The following is a 12,274-nucleotide window of genomic DNA, read 5'->3' as shown; positions in this document are numbered from 1 at the left end:
AGTAATATATTTATATATTCTTCATATCTGGTAGTATGAGACTTCCAACTTCCTTTTTTTCTTTTTTTTTATTTGTTTAAAGATTATATTGTCTATTGTAGGTCTTTGGCCATTTTCGTAAAAATTAAAAAAAAATTTAATGTTTATTATTTTGAGAGAGAGGGAGACACAGAGTGTGAGCAGGGGAGGGGCAGAGAGAGAGGGAGACACAGGGTCTGAAACAGGGTCTGAAACAGGGTCTAGGCTCTGAGCTATCAGCCCAGAGCCTGATGTGGGGCTCGGACTCACAGACCTCGGGATTGTGACCTGAGCTGAAGTCGAACACTTAACCTACTGAGCCACCCAGGCACTCCATTTTCGTAAAAATTTTAAATCAACTTGTCAACGTCCACAATAAAACCTTGCTGGAATTTTGATTGGTATTGCATTGAAAGTATGGAACATTTGTGGAGAACTGATGTCTTAGCAGTATTGAGTATTCCATCCCACAAACATAGAATATGTATTTTTACATAAATATTGCTCATTTTTTCTCAGCAATGTTTTATTTTCAGTATAAATTCCATGTATATATTTTATTAGGTTTATTCTAGATACTTAGTTTTTTGATGCTATTATAAAGTACGTATATTTTAAATATTGATATCTAATTGTTTTATTGTATTTAGAAATACAATTGAGTTTTGTATATTGGCTTTGAATTCACTGTCCTTGATAAATTCACTTACTAATTTGAAAAAGTTTGAAAAAATAAGTTCCCATGAAATTTTATATACATAATTACCTATGACTCATGTAATTTTGCTTTTTTCTTTCCAATATATATGTAAACTTTTTATTTTTTTCTTACATTATTATACTGGCTGTGACATCCAGTGCAATGCTGAATATAAGTGGTGATAATGTATATCCTTGCTTGATTCTTGATCTTAGAGATCAGGATCATTCTGTGTGCTCTGCTAGCTTTTGGATTGTTATAGATACTCTTTATCAGATTGAAGAAGTTCCTTTTTAATCTTAGTTTGCCAATAGTTTTTATTATAAATGGATATTGAAAATTATCATTAAGGGCTTTTCTGTATCTATTGAGAGGAAGGTTTTCCCCCCTTATATTGTTAAATATGATGAAATTTGTGATTGATTTTTGAATATTCCCTTCATGGCATAAAATCTTGGTTGTGTTTTTATCTTTTTATATTCTGCTGGATTCAAGTTGTTGATGTTTAATATTTTGACATCTATGTTCATGTATATGTAAAAATTGGTTTCAATTTTCCTTTCTTGTAATATTATTTTAAGGTTTTAGAATCATGTTATGGCTGGCCTCATAAAATGAATTGAGGATTTTTTTTTTTCACTCCCTTTGATAGAGTTTATGCATGATTGGAATGATTTCTTCTGAGAATTTATTAGTTATTCTAAGTTAGTGGAGTTTTCTTTGAAGGGAGTTTTAAAAAATGGGATTCAATTTCTTTAATAATTATAAGATTATATTTTCTTTTTCTTGTGTGTGTTTTCAAGGAATTTGTCTTTTTCATATGAGTTGTCAATTGTATTTGCCTAAAGACTTTAAGTTTTCTTTTTGAGTTCTAGTTTAATTTCACTGTGGCCAGAGAACATCTTCTGTATGATTCCAGTCCCTTGAAACGTTTTGAGACTTGCTCTATGGCCCAGTTTATGGTGTGTTTTGATAAACACTCCACGTGAACTTTATTTTTTTAATAAAGTTTATTTATTTATTTTGAAAGAGAGAGAGTGGGTAGGGGCAGAGAGAGAATCCCAAGTAGGCCCTGTGCTATTAGCGCAGAGCCCAATGCAGGGCTTGAACACACAAACTGTGAGATCATGACCTGAGCCAAAACCAAGAGTCAGACGCTTAATCGACTGAGCTACCCAGGAGCCCCATTCCGTGTGAACTTTAGAAGAGTATGTATTTTGTAGTTGTTAGGTGTGTGTTCTGTATGTGTCAACTAGGTCAATTTGGTTATTCACTTCTTCCAATCTTCTATATCCTTTCTGATTCGTGTGGTAGGTAAGAAAGGGTATATCAATTAATTTTAATTTTAATTTCTTTTATTATGATATTTTATTGGGATTTAATGAAATTTCATATATTAAAAGCCATTAGCGTTTCTTTGTGAACTGACTGTTCCATATCTCTTGTGGTTTGCCTTTTAACTTTATTTATAATGTGCTTTATTATATTGGAATTTAAAATTTTTATTTATCAAGGTTTTACTTGTTCTTTTGTGGCTTTTGTGTTTTGCATTTCTTTTTTTTTTTATTTAATTTATTATTTATTTATTTATTTATTTATTTATTTTTTTAATATATGAAATTTACTGTCAAATTGGTTTCCATACAACACCCAGTGCTCATCCCAAAAGGTGCCCTTCTCAATACCCATCACCCACCCTACCCTCCCTCCCACCCCCCATCAACCCTCAGTTTGTTCTCAGTTTTTAACAGTCTCTTATGCTTTGGCTCTCTCCCACTCTAACCTCTTTTTTTTTTTTTTTCCTTCCCCTCCCCCATGGGTTTCTGTTAGGTTTCTCAGGATCCACATAAGAGTGAAACCATATGGTATCTGTCTTTCTCTGTATGGCTTATTTCACTTAGCATCACACTCTCCAGTTCCATCCACGTTGCTACAAAAGGCCATATTTCATTTTTTCTCATTGCCATGTAGTATTCCATTGTGTATATAAACCACAATTTCTTTATCCATTCATCAGTTGATGGACATTTAGGCTCTTTCCATAATTTGGCTATTGTTGAGAGTGCTGCTATAAACATTGGGGTACAAGTGCCCCTATGCATCAGTACTCCTGTATCCCTTGGATAAATTCCTAGCAGTGCTATTGCTGGGTCATAGGGTAGGTCTATTTTTAATTTTCTGAGGGACTTCCACACTGCTTTCCAGAGTGGCTGCACCAATTTGCATTCCCACCAACAGTGCAAGAGGGTTCCCGTTTCTCCACATCCTCTCTAGCATCTACAGTCTCCTGATTTGTTCATTTTGGCCACTCTGACTGGCGTGAGGTGATATCTGAGTGTGGTTTTGATTTGTATTTCCCTGATAAGGAGCAACGTTGAACATCTTTTCATGTGCCTGTTGGCCATCCGGATGTCTTCTTTAGAGAAGTGTCTATTCATGTTTTCTGCCCATTTCTTCACTGGGTTATTTGTTTTTCGGGTGTGGAGTTTGGTGAGCTTTTTATAGATTTTGGATACTAGCCCTTTGTCCGATATGTCATTTGCAAATATCTTTTCCCATTCCGTTGGTTGCCTTTTAGTTTTGTTGGTTGTTTCCTTTGCTGTGCAGAAGCTTTTTATCTTCATAAGGTCCCAGTAATTCACTTTTGCTTTTAATTCCCTTGCCTTTGGGGATGTGTCGAGTAAGAGATTGCTACGGCTGAGGTCAGAGAGGTCTTTTCCTGCTTTCTCCTCTAAGGTTTTGATGGTTTCCTGTCTCACATTCAGGTCCTTTATCCATTTTGAGTTTATTTTTGTGAATGGTGTGAGAAAGTGGTCTAGTTTCAACCTTCTGCATGTTGCTGTCCAGTTCTCCCAGCACCATTTGTTAAAGAGACTGTCTTTTTTCCATTGGATGTTCTTTCCTGCTTTGTCAAAGATTAGTTGGCCATACGTTTGTGGATCTAGTTCTGGGGTTTCTATTCTATTCCATTGGTCTATGTGTCTGTTTTTATGCCAATACCATGCTGTCTTGATGACAGCTTTGTAGTAGAGGCTAAAGTCTGGGATTGTGATGCCTCCTGCTTTGGTCTTCTTCTTCAAAATTACTTTGGCTATTCGGGGCCTTTTGTGTTTCCATATGAATTTTAGGATTGCTTGTTCTAGTTTCGAGAAGAATGCTGGTGCAATTTTGATTGGGATTGCATTGAATGTGTAGATAGCTTTGGGTAGTATTGACATTTTGACAATATTTATTCTTCCAATCCATGAGCAGGGAATGTCTTTCCATTTCTTTATATCTTCTTCAATTATCTTCGTAAGCTTTCTATAGTTTTCAGCATACAGATCTTTTACATCTTTGGTTAGATTTATTCCTAGGTATTGTATGCTTCTTTGTGCAATTGTGAATGGGATCAGTTTCTTTATTTGTCTTTCTGTTGCTTCATTGTTAGTGTATAAGAATGCAACTGATTTCTGTACATTGATTTTGTATCCTGCAACTTTGCTGAATTCATGTATCAGTTCTAGCAGACTTTTGGTGGAGTCCATCGGATTTTCCATGTATAATATCATGTCATCTGCAAAAAGCGAAAGCTTGACTTCATCTTTGCCAATTTTGATGCCTTTGATTTCCTTTTGTTGTCTGATTGCTGATGCTAGAACTTCCAACACTATGTTAAACAACAGCGATGAGAGTGGGCATCCCTGTCGTGTTCCTGATCTCAGGGAAAAAGCTCTCAGTTTTTCCCCGTTGAGGATGATGTTAGCTGTGGGCTTTTCATAAATGGCCTTTATGATCTTTAAGTATGTTCCTTCTATCCCGACTTTCTCAAGGGTTTTTATTAAGAAAGGGTGCTGGATTTTGTCAAAGGCCTTTTCTGCATCAATTGACAGGATCATATGGTTCTTCTCTTTTTTTTTTTGTTAATGTGATGTATCACGTTGATTGATTTGCGAATGTTGAACCAGCCCTGCAGCCCAGGAATGAATTCCACTTGATCATGGAGAATAATTCTTTTTATATGCTGTTGAATTCGATTTGCTAGTATCTTATTGAGAATTTTTGCATCCATATTCATCAGGGATATTGGCCTGTAGTTCTCTTTTTTTACTGGGTCTCTGTCTGGTTTAGGAATCAAAGTAATACTGGCTTCATAGAATGAGTCTGGAAGTTTTCCTTCCCTTTCTATTTCTTGGAATAGCTTGAGAAGGATAGGTATTATCTCTACTTTAAACGTCTGGTAGAACTCCCCTGGGAAACCATCTGGTCCTGGACTCTTATTTGTTGGGAGATTTTTGATAACTGATTCAATTTCTTCGCTGGTTATGGGTCTGTTCAAGCTTTCTATTTCCTCCTGATTGAGTTTTGGAAGAGTGTGGGTGTTTAGGAATTTGTCCATTTCTTCCAGGTTGTCCAGTTTGTTGGCATATAATTTTTCATAGTATTCCCTGATAATTGTTTGTATCTCTGAGGGATTGGTTGTAATAATTCCATTTTCATTCATGGTTTTATCTATTTGGGTCATCTCCCTTTTCTTTTTGAGAAGCCTGGCTAGAGGTTTGTCAATTTTGTTTATTTTTTCGAAAAACCAACTCTTGGTTTCGTTGATCTGCTCTACAGTTTTTTTAGATTCTATATTGTTTATTTCTGCTCTGATCTTTATTATTTCTCTTCTTCTGCTGGGTTTAGGCTGCCTTTGCTGTTCTGCTTCTGTTTCCTTTAGGTGTGCTGTCAGATTTTGTATTTGGGATTTTTCTTGTTTCTTGAGATAGGCCTGGATTGCAATGTATTTTCCTCTCAGGACTGCCTTCGCTGTGTCCCAAAGCGTTTGGATTGTTGTATTTTCATTTTCGTTTGTTTCCATATATTTTTTAATTTCTTCTCTAATTGCCTGGTTGACCCACTCATTCGTTAGTAGGGTGTTCTTTAACCTCCATGCTTTTGGAGGTTTTCCAGACTTTTTCCTGTGGTTGATTTCAAGCTTCATAGCATTGTGGTCTGAAAGTATGCATGGTACAATTTCAGTTCTTGTAAACTTATGAAGGGCTGTTTTGTGACCCAGTATATGATCTATCTTGGAGAATGTTCCATGTGCACTCGAGAAGAAAGTATATTCTGTTGCTTTGGGATGCAGAGTTCTAAATATATCTGTCAGGTCCATCTGATCCAATGTATCATTCAGGGCCCTTGTTTCTTTATTGACCGTGTGTCTAGATGATCTATCCATTTCTGTAAGTGGGGTGTTAAAGTCCCCTGCAATGACCACATTCTTATCAATAAGGTTGCTTATGTTTATGAGTAATTGTTTTATATATTTGGGGGCTCCGGTATTCGGCGCATAGACATTTATAATTGTTAGCTCTTCCTGATGGATAGACCCTGTGATTATTATATAATGCCCTTCTTCATCTCTTGTTACAGCCTTTAATTTAAAGTCTAGTTTGTCTGATATAAGTATGGCTACTCCAGCTTTCTTTTGGCTTCCAGGAGCATGATAAATAGTTCTCCATCCCCTCACTCTCAATCTAAAGGTGTCCTCAGATCTAAAATGAGTCTCTTGTAGACAGCAAATAGATGGGTCTTGTTTTTTTATCCATTCTGATACCCTATGTCTTTTGGTTGGCACATTTAATCCATTTACATTCAGTGTTATTATAGAAAGATACGGGTTTAGAGTCATTGTGATGTCTGTATGTTTTATGCTTGTAGTGATGTCTCTGGTACTTTGTCTCACAGGATCCCCCTTAGGATCTCTTGTAGGGCTGGTTTCGTGGTGACAAATTCCTTCAGTTTTTGTTTGTTTGGGAAGACCTTCATCTCTCCTTCTATTCTAAATGACAGACTTGCTGGATAAAGGATTCTTGGCTGCATATTTTTTCTGTTTAGCACACTGAAGATATTGTGCCAATCCTTTCTGGCCTGCCAAGTTTCAAAAGAGAGATCAGTCACGAGTCTTATAGGTCTCCCTTTATATGTGAGGGCACGTTTATCCCTAGCTGCTTTCAGAATTTTCTCTTTATCCTTGTATTTTGCCAGTTTCACTATGATATGTCGTGCAGAAGATCGATTCAAGTTACGTCTGAAAGGAGTTCTCTGTGCCTCTTGGATTTCAATGCCTTTTTCCTTCCCCAGTTCAGGGAAGTTCTCAGCTATAATTTCTTCAAGTACCCCTTCAGCACCTTTCCCTCTCTCTTCCTCCTCTGGGATACCAATTATGCGTATATTATTTCTTTTTAGTGTATCACTTAGTTCTCTAATTTTCCCCTCATACTCCTGGATTTTTTTATCTCTCTTTCTCTCAGCTTCCTCTTTTTCCATAACTTTATCTTCTAGTTCACCTATTCTCTCCTCTGCCTCTTCAATCCGAGCTGTCGTCATTTCCATTTTGTTTTGCATTTCATTTAAAGCGCTTTTCAGCTCCTCGTGACTGTTCCTTAGTCCCTTGATCTCTGTAGCAAGAGATTCTCTGCTGTCCTCTATACTGTTTTCAAGCCCAGCGATTAATTTTATGACTATTATTCTAAATTCACTTTCTGTTATATTATTTAAATCCTTTTTGATCAGTTCATTAGCTGTTGTTATTTCCTGGAGATTCTTCTGAGGGGAATTCTTCCGTTTGGTCATTTTGGAGAGTCCCTGGCGTGGTGAGGACCTGCAGTGCACTTCCCCTGTGCTGTGGTGTATAACTGGAGTTGGTGGGCGGGGCCGCAGTCTGACCTGATGTCTGCCCCCAGCCCACCGCTGGGGCCACAGTCAGACTGGTGTGTGCCTTCTCTTCCCCTCTCCTAGGGGCGGGATTCACTGTGGGGTGGCGTGGCCCGTCTGGGCTACTTGCACACTGCCAGGCTTGTGGTGCTGGGGATCTGGCGTATTAGCTGGGGTGGGTAGGCAAGGTGCACGGGGGCAGGAGGGGCAGGCTTAGCTCGCTTCTCCTTAGGTGATCCACTTCAGGAGGGGCCCTGTGGCAGCGGGAGGGAGTCAGATCCGCTGCCGGAGGTTTGGCTCCGCAGAAGCACAGAGTTGGGTGTTTGAGCGGAGCGAGAAAGTTCCCTGGCAGGAACTGGTTCTCTTTGGGATTTTGGCTGGGGGATGGGCGGGGGGGATGGCGCTGGCGAGCGCCTTTGTTCCTCGCCAAGCTGAGCTCTGTCGTCCGGGGGGGCTCAGCAGCTCTCCCTCCCTTTGTCCTCCAGCCTTCCTGCTTTCTGAGCAGAGCTGTTAACTTATGACCTCCCAGACTCTAAGTTGGGCTTGCTGTCGGAACACAGTCCGTCAGGCCCGTCCGCTTTTGCCTGCCAGACTCGGGGGCTCTGCTTGGCCGGCGAGCCGCCCCTCCGCCCCGGCTCCCTCCTGCCAGTCCATGGAGCGCGCACCACCTCGCCGCCCTTCCTACCCTCTTCCGTGGGCCTCTCGTCTGCGCTTGGCTCCGGAGACTCCGTTCTGCTGATTCTTTAATATCAAGACCCTGCCAGTCGGTGGTCGGGAAACCACGTGGAGCAGTCCCTGCCTGTGTTTTGCATTTCTTAAGGTTTCCCTTATAATTATAAGTACAGTTAATCTATATTTTCTTCTAATACACTTATAATTTATTTTTCATTTACTTCTTTAAGAAATAACCAACAAATTGTCCCTATACAATTTGTTGAATGATAATAACAATAACAACTACCATTTATTGGGTGATTGTTGCATACTATGCATTGTTCTCCAGTAGCTTACGTATACTTAGTCACTTAGTTCTCACAATTACCTTTTGACGTCAGTACTTTTATCCCCATTTCACAGATAAGGAAACTGAAATACAAAAGAGGTTTAGTAATTTGTCCAAGGTTGCTGTATCAGTCTGGGTCTAACTAGGAGATAAACCACACAGTAGATAAAATAGGAGAAGTTTAATATAAAGGATGATTAAACAGTGATAGGAGAGTAACTATATAAAGATGGAATGAAAACTCAAAATGTGTTCTAGGGCAGAGGGAGAATACCCAAGTAAGGATAGACTTGAAAGGAGATTCAGACATCAGTAAAGAAGGTATGGGTGCAGCTCACTGTGGGGCAGAGTAGTTGTTGGGTTACCCAGGCTACAGTCACTGTGAGACCAGGAACGATCCTGTGGGGCACATGTGAGCTCAAGCTGGTGGGCAGATACACAGGGGTCAGGAAACTATGGGAACTGAACCTCTGTTGCACAGGATAAAGATTGGGCTTTTGGCTCACGAGGCAGTGTTCCCCATAGGACAGTTTGCTGTTTGTGCTTGTGAGGCTGAGAAGGTGTGTGACTTGAGCTGGGCACAGTCCTGTTCTTTCTGGGGCTGTCAGCTATGCTGTTGTAGTTTGAATCAGGAGCTGGGGAGAACATGTGGTGGCCAAATGCTGGAGAAAGCTGCACTCTGCAGGCCCTTAGCACTGGGGAATACCATGTGGGCCAAATAGTGAAGAAGAACTGACATTCTGCAAGCCTGGCTAATAAGGCACTGTTCCTTCTGCAGTATGTCTCCAGTGCCCTCTACTGATAAAGTTACCGGTGTGCCAGCTGGCAAAGGGAACACATTTAAAGGGTTCATATCTATTTCCACAGGTCAGGCAATGAAGGGAGAATCTGTAGCTGAGAAGTAATAGATTGATAGCCAGTACAGTTATAAAACAGTCTGACTCCCATCACTCTGTGTTCTTTCTACCTCTCACATAGAGTCTATCTTTTCATACTCATTTGAACTACTGTCTGTGTCATGGATTAAATGTCCAAATGAATGTGTGTCTGTGTCTGAATGGTAGCTTTATTCTATTCAATTGATGTATTTGTTTGTTTGTACCCAAATCACACTCTCTTAATTAAGAATAGATTTTAGTAAGAAATGGTATCTTGTAGGGTAAATATCTCTTCATTTTTTCCCAAAGTGTTCTCTTCCTGATGAGTTTAAGAGTCAGCTTGTCATACATCATAGAAATCCTTTTGAAGTTTTGATGGAGAATTTGTTGATTTGAATTTATAACTTGATTTGACAATTATTAAAGTGTTAACAATATTGAATCATCATATACAGAGATGTAAACATTTTTTTTAATGTTTTTTTATTTAATTTTGAGAGACAGAGCAAGCACGAGTCAGGGAGGGACAGAGAGAGAGGGGGAAAGAGAATCCCAAGCAGGCTCCGTGCTGTCAGCACAGAGCCTGATGCTGGGCTCAAACTTAAGAACCATGAGATCATGATCTGAGCTGAAATCAAGAGCTGGACGCTTAACTGACTGAGCCACCCAGGCACCTGTGCAGAGATATAGTTTAAGAGCTAGCACATGTTTTTGTTGTTTAGCTAAATGATTTTGTTTTGAGGCAATATAGTGACTTTAATTTGAGTTTTTATAGTCTCTTCATATCCCACTATTGATTTTTTTCTTTTTTTGGCATTAATGATATCCTGAGAGGCATCCATTGATTAGTGGTTAAGGGTATGGTCTCTGGCATTAGCTGCTTCTGTTAAAATCTTAACACTGTGATCTTGGTTGGGTAACTTAACCCTCTGTGCAAATATTTCCTCAGTAATCAGGTTTCGTAAGTATACTTATATGATAGAGTTGAGAGATCAGTGAAATAACCTGATACATTTAAGGGTTTGGCAGTGAGCCTGGCATATATTAGATACTGAGTTACTTTGCTATCACTATCTTTGGTCATCATCACATTGTCATATTTGTCATTGTCATTGTCATCATGGCACCGTTTTTCACACTAACACTTGCTGTCCTATCATCCCTTCCATATATACATCCTCTTCTCACTTTTCTTCACATTCTGTTTTCTGTTCTGAAAACAATCTGAACCATATTTTAGGTTACCAACCTGTATATACTTGACCTCTTTTCCCCACTCTTACCTAATTTGTAGGATATTCTCTTTATTCTATCTCTCCTGTAGGTGAGATTTAAAATTTTTGGCCATTAATTCCTCCTCCTATGTTTGTAATCATGTTTATGCTTTAGAGGAAATTCAATTTTTGGTAGTAGATGCTACACTTTCATTACTTTTTTTATTCTGTTCTGAAATCTAACAAGGAACCTAATTTAAGTATATATTTCAAATTCAGTCTTTGCTGCTGTAGCACATGACAAAACTGAGAATGTATGTTTTATATTCTTTTCTTGCATCTACTAGGTATTCATATGTTTGTTGATTTTATCCTTATTGTTCATGATAATTGAGGGTTTTCATTAGTATGTATATAAGAAGAGTTTTCTAAGATATTTTAAAGTTGTTTTATTGAAACACCACAAAACTGAGTGGGAAACTTGAAGGCATTTTTCTGACTCCATTTTCTGCCAATTTTATTTTATAGGAATCAAGAACCCAGTTTCAGTTGCAAACAGACTCTTGTGTGAAGGGCAGAAGGGCAAGCTCTCGGCTGGCCGAATTCCTCCCTGGTAACAGCTTTGTTCTGCCTGACTTTCCCTGGGTCTTTGGTCTTTGGTGCATGCGGTGTTTGAAGGCTATTTTTATCCACAGAAGGCTGATGCTATTGGTTACACACCAGCAGTAGCTTGCTTTTGAGAGGAAGACACACTTTGTTCTGTAATCTTGGAACATTTTGTACACTTGATAGAGCTTCAGATGGAATAGAATATTACAGATTAAAGCAGAAAAGAAATCAGAGTTAATTTTTGGTTTTGTAGTTGATTACAGAGATGTTTTTGCTGTTACTAAGTGCACAGTTGGGTCTTTTATTATGAAACTTTAAAAATTCAGAGTCCAAACTGATTTTAATTTTGAGATGATCTTAGACTAAAAGTACTTAATTTTTCTCTTCTGGAGAAACACACTGTGATGTTAAGATTAGTAAGATTACATCTTTTCTCCAACATTAACATACAGTTTTTATTAAAAAAAACTCTGAACTTTTGAAGTATTTATAAATGTAGAATGAACATGGTGAAAAGCCCTCATGAACCTGATACCTGGCTCCAATAATTACATTGTTTTGCCCTTCATCTATTTCATTCATCTTTCTTTTTCCTTTTTGTAGTATTTTAGTTTTTTATTTAAAGAATTTTTTAAAGTTTGTTTGTTTGTTTGTTTGTTTGTTTATTTATTTATTTATTTATTTATTTATTTATTTATTTATTTATTTTAAGCAATCTCTACACCCAACATGGGGCTTGAAATCATGACCCCAAGATCAAGAGTCATATCCTCCTCTGACTTAGCCAGCCAGGTGCCCCTTTCCTATAGTATTTTAAAGCAAATCCTTGACATCATATTTTTTACCCTTAAATAATTGTAAACTTCTCTGTTTGCAAAACAATCACTATCCTATTAGTATGCCTAATAATGGTAACAAATATGCTTCAATGCCATTGCATACTCAGTATATCTTCTGCATGCCTGGGTGTGTAGGTTATATTAATGTGTGTGTTGAAAATTGTGATATTACTGTACCACTTTATTTGACTGTTATAATTTGAAATCATAGAAAATAAATTGACATAGTTTTGAAAATTTTTGAAACTTTTTACGCAAATATACTCAAGTAATCCTTTTAATCATATACTTCTCAGGTGTGTTTAATTGTGATGCTAGGAAGGTCAATT

General features: G+C 38.1%; 1 protein-coding gene across 11 annotated transcripts in view; it reads left to right on the top strand.

Moving 5' to 3' along the window:
• The window catches only part of TASP1 (taspase 1), a 341,560-nt gene that overhangs the window by 48,651 nt on the left and 280,635 nt on the right, over positions 1 to 12,274 (top strand). For all 11 annotated transcript variants that reach the window (XM_042931627.1, XM_042931624.1, XM_042931625.1 and 8 more), the window contains one exon: positions 11,026 to 11,110. In XM_042931627.1, coding sequence (XP_042787561.1) covers positions 11,026 to 11,110 — 85 coding nt within the window. The remainder of the gene's footprint in view (positions 1 to 11,025; positions 11,111 to 12,274) is intronic.

This window comes from Panthera leo, chromosome A3 (genome assembly GCF_018350215.1).
Source record: "Panthera leo isolate Ple1 chromosome A3, P.leo_Ple1_pat1.1, whole genome shotgun sequence".
Lineage (NCBI taxonomy): Eukaryota > Metazoa > Chordata > Mammalia > Carnivora > Felidae > Panthera > Panthera leo.
The sequence above is the reverse complement of the archived record's forward strand: the minus strand, read 5'-3'. Positions and strand labels throughout refer to the sequence as shown.